Here is a 16,822-nt window from a genome sequence, read left to right on the forward strand (position 1 = left end):
GAGAAGTCACTTCTGTCAATGATAGACAGCATGCGTTTGTGGTGCATCCAATTCCCTGGGCCTGCACCCCAGGCATGCTAGTTCCAGCTCCGAGGGGTTCAGAAGGCATGGAGAAGTGAAGGCTGCTAGGAAAGGCTTTCACTGTGGTATATCTGCTGCATTGCCAGAGAGCCATGCCACCTTCCAGCTCTATACCCTCACCCCCTCCCCTACCCCGGGCCCTGTAGGGCCCCAACTGCATGGAGTTCATACCAGTGGGCTACCAGGGAGGAGGGAAGTAGGTCCTCCCACTTGGACTGAATTCAGATGGCATATGAGGTACTGCCCCCTACAGCTCCAAAGCCCTCACCTGCATGTCCCACTCCTCACTGCTTCCCTTCCCGGGATAGAGTCCCCATCCTCTAACTATGGCCTACATTCTTTGATCCTAGGGTGTATATATATATATTGACATGTAACCATATTAAAATGCATCTCTCTAGTGTGGGTATGTGTCCTTGTGCTGCGATTTACTCCTTCCAGCTCTAGTGTAGACATACCCGGTATTATTCACCACCTATAAGAAGCCATAGGGAGAGCTGTCGAGACTCCCTAGCCTGCAGCACCAGCAGTATGCAGAAAGCATCTCGCTCTGGGTCTTCTTTACATCAAATGCCCACAACTCCACCTCCAAGCTCTCTTGGCACCTGGCGAGGCTGAGCCCAGGAAATTGGGGTCATGAGGGCAGGAAAGGGGAAGGGATTTGAAGAATTTATCTCCCACTGTCTGTTGTCAGACTGTTAAGTCAATCACAGCCTCGAGATCCATTTGGACTCTTCAGAGCTATTGGTGCCCAAACAACATCCCCTTCCACCTATGACTGGCCAGAAGACTGTGCCCCATCCTACCGGACACAGACCTGGCCACAGTGATTTACACATTTGTGACCTCCAGGTTCAGGTACTGCAACTTGTTATACCAGGGGATGAAGCCACATGCCCTGGAAAAGCTTCAACTGGCTGCAAAATACAAGCCAGTGAGGGCACATGGCCCTAGTGCTCGGATGTCTGTGCCAGCTCCCCACTGAGCACAGAGTGTAATTCGTGATCCTTCCTTTCATTCATTCAGATATTTCTATTGGATTGGCCCCGACTACCTGAGTGATCACCTCTCCTTATGAACCCACAACCTCCCTGACAGCCTACATGCCGCCGGGAAAATGAAACCATGATCAATTAGAGGAAGGTGTCTAAGTCTGGGAGGCAGAACTTACACAGGGACCAGCGTATTCAGCTCATTGACCCAGGAGAGAGAGAAAAGACTATGAGCATCACCAGGACTAATTGCAAGACTCAGCTCTGCCATTTAGCTTTCCCTCAGTAATTGCTTCACACACCAACAAACACCCACTCAGCCACAGAAACAAAAACACCCAGAAACTAATCAACTATTTCTGCTATTGGCCGGAAAAGGGGGGAGAGACAGAGTGTGTGCTATTGCGAATACAATGTGAGGTCTATAGAAATAGGAAGATGGGCCTTGCCAGACTGGATCAGATCCAAGGTCCATCCAGTTCAGTATCCGGTCTCTGCCAGGGGCAATGCCAGATGCTTTAGAGGAAAGTAGAGTATAATCTGCCCCCATCTGTTCGGTGTTTGTACAGCACCTAGCATAATGCAGTCCTGGTCTATTGTCATCTTTGCTGTATGTGATCCCAATTATATGGTTAAAATAAGGAATGAGGCATTTAGGGATGATCAGTCCCTATATGAGGGGAGTGGGTAAAACCCTCTCTAATGGTTCCTTGATGGCAGATAGGCACCTCTAATCTAAAAATCAGCGTTCTACCCTTTTTATAATGCCCCATATTTTACCATGCCTTGCTTGACTAGCGTCAAGCCTATTTTTAGCCAATAGATTTTTGGGGCTACTTATAGAACATAAACAAGCAGCATCTTTACAGGCTACACCATGTTTGGAATTCCTAAGAGTTACAGTAACACAATTCATAATAAGAATATCCAGAGTGGTGGTTGTGAAGTTCTTGGCCTCAGTTTCCTAGGGCCCTGAGTTCTGCAGTCTATCGCACGCTGCATGAAAAAGCATTTACTTTTGTTGGGTTTGAATCTGCCACCTTTTAATGTCATTGAATGCCTCCTTGTTCGTGTGGCAGGAGATGGAGACAACATGCTGCAGTTACCATTTCCGCTGGTTCTGGAAGCCGGTTAGCCTCTTTATTCCCCCCCTACATTATGAGTCAAAATGACCATGGTCCATTTTGGTCAATGTCACCGTCATAGGATTTTTAAAATAATAAATTTCAGATATTTAAACCTGAAATTTCTCGGTGTTGTAATTGTAGGGGTCCTGACCCACAAGAAGTTGTGTGTGGGGGTAGTGATGGGGGGAAATTACAAGGTTATTTTAGGGGTGAAGGGTTTGCGGTACTGCTACCCTTACTTTTGTGCTGCTGTCTGGAGAGCTGGGCCCTCAATCAGCAGCCGCCACTCTCCGGCCACCCAGCTCTGAAGGCAGCAGCGCAGAAGTAGGGGTGGCACAGTATGGTATTGCCACCCTTACTTCTGCGCTGCTGCTGGCAGGGTGCTGCCTTCAGAGCTGGGTACCTGGCCAACGGCCGCTGCTCTCTGGCCTCCCAGCTCTGAAGGCAGCACAGAAGTAAGGGAGACAATAACACGACCCCCCTAAAATAATTTTGTGACCCCCTTGCAACTCCCTTTTGGGGTCAAGACCCCCAATTTTAGAAACACTGGTCTCGCCCATAAAATCTGTATAGTATAGGGTAAAAGCACACACACACACAAAAATCAAAATTTCACAAGAGGAGACAAGGTTTCACAGTTCGTGACGCATTTTTCATGGCCATGAATTTGGTAGGACCCTACGTACAAGTATCTTGGGTAGGTATGGAGAAGAACCCAGAACACCATTCCAGATCCATAGTTTTCGACAGTTCCACATGTTCTTTATTTCCAAGAGTGACTCAACAAAATGTATAAAGTGCATTTGTTTCTTTGAAGTACAAGGTGTTATTTAAAGTCCCATGAATCTGTACATTTTGGGAAATACAAAACAAGCATCTGCAGATTTTATTAGCTACACTGGTTATGTTTGCAAGCTTTGCTTACTGTTCAGTTTTTAAAAAGCCAGTGAATATCTTTTTAATAGCTCCCCTTCTGTCTTATAATGAGTTAATCTGATTTTGCAATTAAACAGGCCAAAGAAGCACAATAGGAGAAAACAAAGAGTGACTGATCTGGGAATAAAAATCTCCCCCACATTTTTGCAGATTTTGCAGGAAAACCCCTGCAGATTTAGCAAACATTTCTTTGCAGATTTCTATTATCCCTCTTCATGGGCAATGGAACAAAGGACACGCCCTCTGTCTGCATCAGAGAGCAAGGTGACGAAAACCGATGCTTTCTGGCTGATGCAAAAAGGTCAGTCATCACTATTTGCTCACCGGGTCTAGAACAGATCCAAATAAACATACTTGAAATGAGATCCTGAATTGGATGAATGCTCTGAAGTAGTCTCCGAGACTAAGGGGAGAACGATCCATGGACATTGTGGTTTTCTTTGACTTGACTTCAGTGGGGATGCATTTGCACAGGAGTAACAAAGGGCTCACTCAATCTGATACAGTATGTTTAAGGAAGATTGCTTAAGAAGTTAACATTAAGAGTGCTGTACACCGGACACAGATTAGCAATGTTACTATGCTCTACGCAGAGCTGTGATATATATATATATTAAGATAAGTGCTGTGAAATTACCACAAGACAGATAGTGACACCAGTATGTGCAAAATGAAATAATCAATCTCAGCCAAATTCCATCTTGGGTTATTACATTCCGCTGACCTAATTTCCTCCTGCACATTCAAATGGATGCAGTATCCTCCTTCACTTCCTGTCCTATACTGTAGCATTGCATGGCCTTATGCTACAGCCAAATTTCACCCAACTGCCCTTTGGCAGGGATGGAACCCAGGGGACAGGAATTGACATCCTGTGGTGAATTCATAGGCCTGGGAGTCCGGGGATCTCAGTTCTGTTCCTGGCTCTGCCACTGACTCTCAGGATAACCTCAGATAAGTTACGTCACCACTCTGAGCCTCAGTTTCCCCATCTATAAAATGGATAATGTTTACTTCACTGAGCCATGAGAGGGTACAATTAATATTTGTAAAGCACCCTGAGACTGCGGATGAAACCTGCGATATAAATGTAGGTCCTTTTTTTTTTTTAAATTTCATGTATAGTTTAGGTAGCGGGTTGTACACATGTTAAGGTTTTAGATCAGTGCTTCCACTACATGAGACGCTAACAAAGCGGCTCATTTTCAGAGGCGATGAGCACCCCACCACCTCACCTGAAGTCCAAGGGTGCGGTGGATGATCAGCAGCTCTGTAAACCAAGCCCCTATGGTGTAGAGGGGTTTAATGGAACCATAGGGTACGAGTTCAGTTGCTTCCTGGTTAAGCTGCTGACATCTGTCCTGGTGGCCTCGCCTCATTACAGAAGTCATTTTAAAGACTAACATCTTGTCACAAAAGTGGGACACTTGGTGGGTGTGCCCATCTGCATACCAATGCCCAGAAAGCTTTTTCCATTCACAGCAGAGCTGGGAACAAACTGCCAGGCGTGGGTGGGATTGTGGGGGCATGGAGGTTTATTCCTGTGGGTTTTGCAAGCTGGAAAAGTGAAAGAATTCCCACACAAAGACACAGCCGCTGTCAGCCCCAGACCCCAAGCGTGGGTTCTTCTCTCCATCAGAACAAACAGCTTCTCACCCATCTACCCAAGGAACACAATCTTGCAAGGTCACAAGTGTCGCTCAAGGAAATTTTTAAATCTATATCTGTTCTTGAAACAATTTCTGCAATGAGCTCTGGTGACATTTCCAGTGCTCTCTGAACCCTAAGGAGAAATGCTAGAAGAAAATATACAGAGTGCACCAGTTCTAGTAACCTTGGGCCCCTTTTTGTTCTCATCAACACCAGTTTAGAGCAAGAGTAACGCCACTGAAATTAGAGAAAGCACACTGGAGCTAAACAAAACAAACACAGAATCAGGCATCTGGTCTGTGGGGTCACCAAATCAGGTCACCAAAAGAGTATGTGCAGAGGTAAAACTAGTCACTGTGCCCTAAATATTTGGGCACTGATCCTGCAATGGGCTTTAATGGATTGACTCTGTGCAGGTACAGGGCCAACTGCATGGAGCTCACAGAAGAATCAGGGCTTGTGTTTGGAAACACAGCGGCCCTGGAACCAACACTTAGATCCTAGGAGACTTTCAAGGCAGATAAGCCGATTTCCAGGTAGGAGACAACTTCTAACCATCAGCGAGGAGTATGGTTCTGAAACAGCCTTCCAATACAAGTTATAGGGGCAAAAAACCTACTAGTTTTAAGATGGAGCTTAATAAATTCATGAAGGGGATTACAGGATGGGATTTCCTGTGATAGCAGGGACAGGACTCAATGACATAGGAAATCCCTTCCAGTCCTGTTCTCTATGTTCCTAGTTCCATATGCATGTGACACTCCTATATGAGACATGTAAAAGCTGAGGTCTTGTCTACTTTGCCTGGACATTAAAGATCCCATGGTACTTTTTGTAAGTAGAAGGAGCTAGCTCATATCCAAGTTTCCTCTTCCGCCACTTCTCACTATTGTGCTGGTTGAGTGCTGTATTTCCACCCCAGAAGTAGCTGTGTTGTACTGGAGTTGAGTGTCAACAAGTGTGAATAGTGCTTTGGGTATTTTGGGGATGAAAGATGCTACAGAAGTAGCAAATACGATTAAATGTATTCATAATAGTAGCTGTCCTGCTCTTGCATGGGATGGAAAGTTCTCAGAGCTTTGAGAGGTTCTCAGTGCACTGAGATTGCCCACAACCATTGCCATATAAAAGGACTTTTTGATTTAATAAGCGGCTGCTGATTCAGCTAACATGACTCACATTAGAATACGATATTCAGAAAAAACAGTGCATCAGAGGGTTATGAAAAAAGTTTTTTAAAAAAAGATGGATTCTGTTTTTTGATCACTTCCATTTTTGTACAACTATATTTTGGTTACATTATTTTATCTAAAATTTGCACTCTCTATGGAAACATTCAGCTCAGATTTCCATGCCCTGAACTATTCAGAAGCAGAGAATTTAGCTCTAGTACTCAGAGCAAGGTTTAGAAATCTGAGTTTTATTCTCCCACTAGCACGGAGCTGCTGCATGAACTTGGGAAAACCACTGAATTTCCCTGCACCTGGGTAATATAGAGGTAATACACCCCCAGCTGTCAGGAGACATGTGAAGATTAATTAGTGTTTGAGAAGGGGGGGAGGGATAGCTCAGTGGTTTGAGCTTTGGCCTGCTAAACCCAGGGTTGTGAGTTCAATCCTTGAGGGGGCCACTTAGGGATCTGGGGCAAAATCAGTACTTGGTCCTGCTAGTGAAGGCAGGGGGCTGGACTTGATGACCTATCAAGGTCCCTTCCAGTTCTAGGAGATAGGACATCTCCATTAATTTTTTTTTTTTTTTTTAATTTTATTTTTTAAGGGCTTGGGATGAAAAGTGCAAAGCAATAGTTTTACCATTAATGGTCAAAGCAGGTTCCTACACTTCTGAAGTCCCCAAAATGAGGCTGACATACCTCTAATTTACATATTAGCAAATCTTGGCATTCATCTTCAGATGTATCAAAGGTTCTACTTTTGTGAGGGGAGGGGGAAGAATTAAGTGATAATATAGCAGATGGGGGTTTTCAAGTGAGCCTAAGGAGACAGGGGGAGGGGAGGAAATTGATCAGTGCTTAAATCCCATAAGCACCTTTGAAATCCCAGCCTTACAAAATAATATTTGCCTCAAAATTAATGCCAGAGTCTTTAATTGTATTTTTCTGATTGTAAGATTATGTATTGTCTGAATTTGTGTCAGTTACATAGTAGCTTTCACATACATCTCTCGGTCTTCTTGGTCTAATTCCTGATCCTGCAAACTCTTCTGCAACCCCAAACCCTAGCACCCCCATCAAGCCACAATGAAGCCAGGCACAGAGCCCCATACATGTGGAACACATTACAGGACTGGGGCTTAAATTTAAATATTTTAAAATAATATAAATTCTATATGTAAACTTGCCTAATGCAATAATCGGCACATGCCCACCAACAACCATTTAGCTTCTACAAGTAGGGTCAACGAATACACAGAAATATCTGAATTTAAAGTGTTATTGTACATTACTTGAAAGCCATGCTTTGAAACCACCATATTTTAGCACAGATATTATACAGATTAAATGTGCTTTCAGTGTCCTTTGCATTCATAATACATAATCCATTACAGAAATTGACAGCTATAAAAATATGCCTCCATGCCTAGTCAATTAAAAAAAAATGTTCTCTTCACCTAGTTTAACAGTCACAATCAGCTTTTACTCAATGGTATGCCTCAAGATAAGGGTACAAAAAGCATACTCCACTGTCTTATTAACTTGATTATTTTCATCAGATAAAATTCATGTTTTGAAACATTGCAGGTGAAGTAGTTAATAGGCAGTTTCTTGCACTTGCGTGCTCGTCATTGTCAACACCTGGATAGCAGGTCAAACCACCACCGCCGCCGCCTAACGCAGAGTGCCCAAGGTTCAGTGCATCACAGGATTATTAATCCCTCAAAGATTAACAAAAGAAAAACTACCAGGCACCTGGGATCGAAGACAGCTCTCATCCAACTGCCCTACGGTCTTCCAGAACCCTTCAAACAGCACTGACCGTAAAAATACAGAAATACACTTTAACTGGCTGCAATTTTAGTTTCACAAGATAGCGCTGTGAAGACTAGCACGATGCATTTTATAGAGAGCCCCTAACCCAGCCCCTATAACATTTCATCTGCAGACATTACTATCCGTGTAGATGTAATGCAATTCAATTCACAATATGCACACATGCATTTGTTTTTAAAAAGGCCAAAGAATTGCACACTGGACAAATGCATTAACCAAAAGATTTTTTGATGGCAGGATTTTTGCAATTCACTGATTGCTCCGAAATCCCCCGCAAGGTGCATGTCACCTCGCCTTCCAGCCTGTGGAGGAGGTGAAGAGAAGTGAGCCCAAAATCCATGCAAAAGGTAGGGGGAAGAAAAGATACCTTACCCACATGAGTGATGACTGTAGCCAGTCGCTGGGTTAGCTCCTGATGTGACATCTCTTCTTCTTTTAACCAAAAAAGCATTTCACAGAAGCACTGCACAGCATAAAAAATAAATAAATAAAAGGCAACTGGAGTGGGAGGCTACACACACACACACAAACACAAAGCAAGTACCACTCCCAGGGTGGGATTCTTCCAAGCTCCTTACATCTCCTGGGCACTGGCCAGCTCCTGCACTTTGCAACCCTGCATGCGTGGGAATAACCGCCTAACAAAAGTTCTTTTACATGAAAGGTAACAAAATAAAAAAAGCAGAGTTAATTGCTTCTGGGTTTTTCCCCCCCTCTTGAGAATGAGGCAAGGAATAAAGAGACAAATCAGCAGCGAGATACCTGCCTTCGGGGAGGCTTGGGGATGATAATGCGTTGAGTCAGGAAAAAATCCTGGAGCTATGGAATATTGTAAAGAGGAGTGGCGCTTGCAAAGGGAAATCACACCATTGCAGCCTGAGGTCAGCTCTCTCCTTTCTCAGGCGTGGCTGGGAGGAGACTGAGAGCCACTGGCGCTTCTCTGCCCCCACCCTCTCTACCTTTGGCAGGGAGAGATGTATGTCCATTTTAAGTCTCATGCTTGGTTGACCTTAAAGCGCACACACACTGAGCCTAGGGAGTATGTTAAAATCCTCATCACGTCTCTGCAGGAAACATTGGACAAAGAGAGAGGTGCGGTGAGCTGTTTAAAACGTGAGATCATGCTATGGATCCGAACATTACTCAGCCCTTGGGTTTGGCAGGATTTTTAAAGGCACCTTCACCATTGTAGAGAGTGAACAAAGCACCAGGTGAGGACAGGGGGCAGAAACTCAGCCCCTACCCCGCCCTCCTGCGAGGTGATATTGACAAGCCCTATGCCTTGGCTTTTCCTACCAAAATCCTCCATTGATCCAAACCAGCCCAATGTTATTCTCTGCTCAGGGAATTTTCCCTGGGGTGTGGGAGGTTAATCTCAAAAGGCCCTGGGTTAAGAAAGAAAGAAAGATGTGAAATACCAGTTTACAATGGAGAAGCCACTTCACATGCGAAATAAATATAAAACACCGGGGGAGTATTTACATTTGCTCTTCTGATGGCAGTGTAATGTTATCCCCCATCCTGGGACTTGCAGGCTGTGTTTTGCCAGCATCTACTGTTCCACATGTAGGTAGAGCCCTGCACAGGTACAAAATGTGTATCCACATCTGATCTGCAGATATCCGCATCCGTAGATATAAAGCGGATATCCACGGATTTGCAGGGTTCTACCTATATAGGCATTAGCTGGTGTAAATAAACCAAACTGGTGCCTACAGGGGGCCAGCATCTTAGGTCCAGAAGCAGAGCTGAGACCTCTAGAGGGTGCAAGGGCAAAGAAGCTGTCTGGTGGTGGACGATAATGAGCCTCCTGAGTGTCTAGCTGCCCTTTAGAGCTGCAGTAATGGATAGAGAAGCCTTCAGCCATTTCTGGTTATGGATCCCAGCTGCTCACCGAGAGGAGTAAAAAGGGGACGCAATGGCCCAAAAGCCACAAAACATGATCCCCCTGCTGCAGGCAATACAAAGTCTGTGCAGGGAAGTTAGGACTCCCTCCCCTTCCAATCAGTACATTTTCCTCCTTCAAAGCCTGCCTAGAGATCAATGTAAATGGAATTTTACTGGGAAAATGGGACAGCTGAGTCCAAATTTATTAGCTAATTAAAGATGGAAAAAATGGAATGTGTTTCCTAGAGATGGGTCCCACTCACAAGGTGGGGCTGCAGATCACATTCCAGATTTTCCCCAAACTCAGGGTTATTTGGATCCAGGGTTTTTGTTTGGACCCACCTCTTTGCAAACTGCATGTAGGTAAAATGTGCCAATATCAGCTGCCACCTACCAGATCTCCCAACTGTCTTGGGTTTCGCAGGGCTGTCCTGATTTGATCCCCAAGCCCCCCTGTCCTGTCGAAGTAGCTCCTGTCCCCCAGGGCTGGCTGGGCTCGGCTCCCTGCTGTGGGCATTGCAACCGTTACCTGGCCCCTGCTGGTGCACAGGGTCGCATTGCCGATCAGCTTTGGCCGGCCCCCCTGGATGGGGAGGCAGCCAGGCCACATCTGATTAAGTGGGGTCACAACCTGGGGGGACAGGAACTGCAGGAGTTCCTGATACAGGGTGAGCATGGGGTGGGCTCGCTCGCTCTTCAGCTCCCCCTCTTTGGACCTTCCAACCCCCAGGCATCCCACCCACGCCAGGAACAGGGCCTGTTTTAGCCACTTGAAACATTGGGAGCAATGAAATACATCTACCTGAGCATATATGTCAGATTACAAAACCATTCATGTTTATTTGATGTCTTCATTTGCACAGCAGCTACAGTGTTGCTAGGGGTTTTGCATACAGGTAAGAAGGCCCTGTCTCTGCTAATGGAATTTCTGTAACTGTGGCAGAAGTGGGGTGCTCTGTAATAATCTATGAATAGTGTCTTGTTGATGTGGTTATTGGGATATTTGCTCTATGAATATGTTGGGTTATTTTAATAGCAAGGTGTTGGAGAAACAAGCAGGGACCCAGACAACGGCTCAAGATAGCTTAGCTACCCATTTGCCAACACTTAATGCAGGAGCCATTTGCCTTCATGTCCTATCTCCAACCCCCTATGGAGCTCACCAAACTGGTTTTGGGCAGCACGGTCCAAGCCCGGGAAACTGAGGAGAACAAAGGTCCTGATTCCTGACTAGTTTTAAAAGGACTCCATCAAGCAGGGAGGAGACACAGTTGTCAAGGACCTGTTTGGGAGAACAGACTGACAGCCAAAAACACCCACCAGGGTGTCTGAAGAAACCAGGCCTTCCTAGGCTCCCTTCACAATGTAGAAGCACTTAGGTAAGACAGACTTGTGTGTAGACCTTTCATTGGTTTAAAATCCTTTTACTCTTATGTTCTGCTTTGTTCCCACTGTTAAGATTAAACAATACTTGGGTTTGAGAGGGCTGTCTGGGCACTGTATTGTTCACTGGTCACAGCTCCCAAAGGGAAGAATAGCAATAACGTACCCAGTCAGACCTGATAGATAAACATGGGTGGTCCACAAGGTACTGTAGATCAGGGCCTGGTCTAAGAGTGGCAGCATCATAGGACTCCATGCCAGGAGGGGTGAAGGCACGGGGCCTGAAACCTGAGGGGCTGCATTGAGAGAGACCAGAGAGGAGTCAGAAGTCATGACAGTAACTATCTCCATCCTTGGGTTGGTCAGGGGGATTGAACCCTTCCGCACCAAAAAACACGGACTCTCCCTCTATGGGATAAAAGTCTTCTCTGGAAAGGATGGTTTAGCAGTGTCCATTATGATGATTTGTATTATAGTTGTGAGTAGATGCCCGACTGAGGCTAGGCCACTCTTGTGCTAGATGCTATACAAACACACAGAGACAATCCCTGTACTGGCTAGCAATCCACCGGGGTAGGGTTTCTCCACCCCCATTATACCTTTAATGGAAACACTATATACCAATGTAAATTTCCTAGATTTCAGAAAAACAGATTGAAGAGTGTAGGAAGAGAAAGATTAATATAGATTTTGCTCTTAGGTTATTGGTCAATGAACCAGATTCTTGATTTTGGATACACCTGTGCAAATCTGGAGTAATTCCGTTGAAGTGGATAGTCTAGATTTATACCTGTGGAAATGAGATCAGAACCTGGCCTGTTTTGTTTATATAGTGGAACAGAATTTTATAATCTGGACAACTCGGCTGATAAAATGATGTCCAAGAGGCAAAAGAATTTGATTTCTCCATCCAATGATAGCCTGATCCATTAACAATTATCTATTAGCTCTAGAATGAAACAGATGAGGCCAAAGCATTGTAACCAGATTTAGTAAATAATGTACCAATAAATTACACTTTGCACACAAGAAAGATTTACAAACTCGTATGGCCTCACCAGATGGGTTTGTAAATGATTTTGACCTGCAGGTCACTAGGGTTGCCAATTTTGGTTGGACATATCCCTGAAGGTTTCATCACATGACATAATCTTAAATTAAAGTTTAATCTTTAATTCTTGGAGACTCTAGGACAATCCTGAAGGGTTGGCAGCTCTACAGGTCAGCTGGGATTCTCATCATTTTGGTGAAACATTTTAAATACCTCCATCAAACACTTAAGGCGAATGGACTCACTCAATTTATTCTAACAAGGCCTTGCTTTCTAGCACCTAGCTGGCTACCAACATTTTAAAGGGACCTCTCTCTCACACACACATATACATATCCTTACCTGTATCACTAATAATAATTTAGAGTATTGAAACTGGAAAATTTTTAAAAATCAATTTATTTAGATTCATCCCTCCATCAGTTCCCCCTCCTTCACAGAAGGTCAAGTTCCTGTTGCCACTTTCAAAGCCCTATGTAACTATGCCCCTCCATTAGTAGGCTCATCTGACCATTTGTTGGCTTCTCTGCAAATACCCCCATATGCATGGAATGCCTTTCCTGAACAAAGCCACTACCCCCTCTGCATTCTAGTCCCTCCTGGAGATTTGGTACCCTCAGATGACCAATCACGGCAAGATGGATAATAGAATAATTTATTAATTAACTACCTATATGTTGTACCTATTCCCCCAACCTCTATCTATAGACTGTTAGCTCCTCAGGTCAGGGACTGGGCCTTCTAGTCTGTCTGGGAAGCACCCGCCACATTGTGGCCACTACAAGAACTAAATAATTTTGACCTGACCGGTTAGCCAATGTCCAGGGTTTTACAGGTTGTTTCTGTTAGGGGGAGAAATGGATGATGAGTCAGCCATTTCTTTGATGCAATCCTATTTATTTACAAAGAATGCACACAAAGTCCTATTTCCCTGACTGCAGTAAAAATCAACCAACAAGAGAAAGTTTCATTACTCAATATTCCAAGCCTTTTTTGAGCCAGGACGCTACCCCAAAAGCTCTCTGCTAGCTTTCTCTCAGGGTCATGCTACAAGTGGTTCTTTGGCTGTCTTTGGCTTTTTGATACCTCCTCTATCTGCTTCTGTGTTGTTTCTGGCTGCTTCTCCTCACACGCATACACAGCTCCACCAAACAATACCTAGCTCTCTGCATTTGTACTGAGTCCCAAGTGAAACCCCTCTGCCCACGTAACTCAGCTCCTGATCCACCTTGTGTGTGACCTGTGTTTTAGGCAGTGGCTCTTCTGGTTTAATCTATTTTATTTCAAAAGGAGTTAAACTACTTCTTACATATATCCTGAATGAACGACAGGTATTACGCCCACCAGCTTAAATGAGGTTTCACCAAACCGCCAGCATAACAATACTTTTCACCATGGTTTATACCATTCATTCACTGTTTGCACTTCCCTCAGCTTGAACATTGAAAAGTGACCAGTCAGTATCACTGTCTGGTCTCCTGCACTACCATATTGCTAAAAAATCTTGGTTTTCAGCACACAAAAGCTAAAATCTAAATAAACCTGTTTTCTTCTTCTTCTTTTTTTTAATTCTATATAAACCTTTTTATTCACCTTCAGTTTTTCAAAAACCCCACGCCCATCTCTTTCCCTCTTTTTAGACAAAGCCTGAATTTTGGGCAAAACTATAGGACAGTGTCCCTTTAATTTTAAGGGCTAGGTTGAGTCCTAAAGACACAGCCATTGTACTGGTTATCTTAAGTACTCGTATAGTCCCTATAACCTGGGCATCTCAATATCTTGAATGTGGTTATCCTCACAATGCCCTTGTGAGATATGGATTTGTAACTGAGGCACAGAGAGGCTGTGTGACTTGCCCAAAGTCACCCAGGAAGTCTGTGGCAGAGCAGGGGATTTAACACAGGTCTCCCAAGTGTCAGCACCCTAACTGCTGGACCATCCCTCCTCTCAGATGTAATAAGTGATCACCCTGAAGAAGGTATCTATAGGTTATGACCTAGAGTCTCCTTTGTGCTGATTGGAGAAGTGCTGCATCTACCACCTGAAGGGAAATGTGACTGAGACTCAGGAGGGAGACCAGACTTCCTGGCTTGGCCTCTCTTTGTAGAGATAAGGGTTAAAAGACAAAGGCCTGAGGCAGCTACAGCTTATGAGCCCCAAGGAGACCAACCCAGGTGGGTAAAAAGAGGAAGAGGCAGGGAGGACAGCTGGGGCTGTCGGGAATGGTTGGGTAAGTACAAGTGTTTGGAAGTTACTGGGTATCAGAACTGGCTGGAGAGCCAGAGTGGTGTGAAGGTTGCCTTCAATTGTGTTTGGGTGTCTATTCAGGCACACAACCAACATTAATTCCTTGGTGTTCACTATCTCATTGTTTTACATGTCTTGATAAATATGTATATGTGGTGTGGGAAATGTTTGATTGGAATGAGTTTGGAATGGCTGCAATCTCAAGGGTTAAGGCCACACGTGATTGATCATCCCTACTGAATACCAATGAAACTTGTATGCCACATCACATCATAATGTATTCTGTTTATGCCACATCTTAGAGAATTGAACACAGGTGCATAGTGCCTTAGTGAAGAAGTCCAGCACATGTTGGAGTTTGACCAAATGATTAGAATTTAAAATTCATCTAACCTAGCTTTTCTACGCATCTGGGTGTTACAGTTGTATGTAAGGCCTACCCTCTCTTCTGTGCTGATAGGACTAGATAAAAACGTTGTCAATATCACTGGAAATCCTAGGCATCAGCTCTCTGTTCTTTAAGTTGGGGAGGGATAGCTCAGTGGTTTGAGCATTGGCCTCCTAAACCCAGGGTTATAAACTCAATCCTTGAGGAGGAGATCTAGGGCAAAAATCTGTCTGGGGATTGGTCCTGCTTTGAGCAGGGGGTTAGACTGAAGTCCCTTCTAACTCTGATATTCTATGATTCTAACTCTGGACATAAGATGGTCATAGGTCCAAGACAGAATATAGCAAAAGTTATTTTCAATTCCTGCTTTTACCTGATCCGTAGCAAAGGGGGAAAGGGAACAGTTTGGAATCAGGATTGTGGTTATTTTTGTTATATAGGAATATAGGAATTGCCATATTGCATCAAACCTCAGGTTCATCTAGTCCATAAACTGGAATCTGTGAAGTAGCCCCATTGAGTAGACTGGATAGTGTACAGCCAAAGAGATCATGCAGGTAGGTGCAAAATAAATGCAGTTTCATATAGTTACAGAAATCAAACTAGCTGAATGTAGTAAATTCTTTATGTATCTTGAGCATTTTTAAGGTGATTTTACCATAATGTCAATGAACCAAATATAATCACCATATAGAGGGTATAAACAACACTATACTTACTATCAGAAAGAAAAAAGAGAACAATGTTAACCAGCTCAATAGCACCAAGCAACTTCAATTGTTACAAATATGAATATCTGTTGTTAGCAAGGCTGTGATCTGGATTTCAACTGATTTAGTAGTGGATGTAGCTACTGTGCCAGATAACAGGAAACGATTTATTTCAAATTGCCCAAACAAAATTATAGCCTTCTTTCCTCAATAGAATAATTCACTTTCAGTTTAATGTCTTTCATGCAGTGTCCTTTCTAATAACTGTTTTTTAGTTGCCATAGAGACTGTTTCCAGGTCTACTTTCCTCCTTTGTACAGTTCCAATTCTGAATGATTACTTTTGTTGCCACCCAGGCCACTTGCTGTCTTGTGCCTTGTTTTCAGCCATATCTTGGTGTGAGTAGTAAAACAATACATCTGCAATCAACCTTAAAGCCGCCCATTCAATCACAACAGCAACTGACTCTCTAGGTATAATATATCACAGCCTGTGAGCTAATCAATATGTAACAGCTGCATTGTTTGATCAATATAGGCACAGCTCAGATATGTGGAAGCATAAAATGAAGCCATCAATAGCACCAAAACGTGAGTATATGTAATGACTAACAAGAATGCTGGGTTGCATTTTTGTCCTTAAAGGGGCACTGCTATATCAATTTACAAATTATTTGTCTGATAAGTTTTCCTCCTAATTTTGTTGTACTTTCAGATGACTAGAACAGATTTTTTTTTTAATTGTCAGTTTGTTTTGTGCATTTGGTAGCATTTTGTGTATAATCTGTCCAGGAGTTTTCACTGTTATCTTTCACAGAGCAGCAGTATAGAAGGTTATTAAATAAATAAATGATTGTAAAATCACACATAATCAGAGGCACATAGGGCCAGGCGTAAGACCTAATATACATTTTAGCTCACTTTCTTTAAATGGACAGTATTTCAAGTCGATAGCGTCCCCTTGTAAGAAACAGCATTTCATCCCCATTGTAGTTGCAGTCTTTGTTTACATTTTTTATTTTATATTTGCAACCGAGATCATCCTTCTTAATCAAAATTAGAGTTGTTTTTTTCATAGGAAACTGTGCAAAAAGTGATATTCCACTCATGGTAAATTTTGATAATATGTTTATTATGAATGCTTGCATAGTGCCCATCAAAACAGGATCCATGATACAGGATGCAATGCACAATACAACTTTCTCCATAGCAGGCCCCCACTTTTGAAATGTGCTCCCAATGGAAAAACAATTAATCACAAGCCTGGCCTTGCCCATACATTACGAGAGGATGCACCACCGTTCTGTGGCAACATCCTAGTATCATACAGAAGTATCCCTTAGTGCCAAGGAGGCCTGGGTGTT

General features: G+C 43.6%; 1 protein-coding gene across 4 annotated transcripts in view; it reads right to left on the reverse strand.

The window, feature by feature from the left end:
- MCF2L2 (MCF.2 cell line derived transforming sequence-like 2) overlaps positions 1 to 8,245 on the reverse strand; it is a 319,504-nt gene extending 311,259 nt beyond the window's left edge. For all 4 annotated transcript variants that reach the window (XM_054039914.1, XM_054039913.1, XM_054039916.1 and 1 more), the window contains exon 1: positions 8,166 to 8,245. In XM_054039914.1, the coding sequence (XP_053895889.1) occupies positions 8,166 to 8,244 (79 nt within the window). In that variant the 5' untranslated portion in view covers position 8,245. The remainder of the gene's footprint in view (positions 1 to 8,165) is intronic.
- Between the last annotated feature and the right edge of the window lie 8,577 nt (positions 8,246 to 16,822).

This window comes from Malaclemys terrapin, chromosome 9 (assembly GCF_027887155.1).
Source record: "Malaclemys terrapin pileata isolate rMalTer1 chromosome 9, rMalTer1.hap1, whole genome shotgun sequence".
Taxonomy (NCBI): domain Eukaryota; kingdom Metazoa; phylum Chordata; order Testudines; family Emydidae; genus Malaclemys; species Malaclemys terrapin.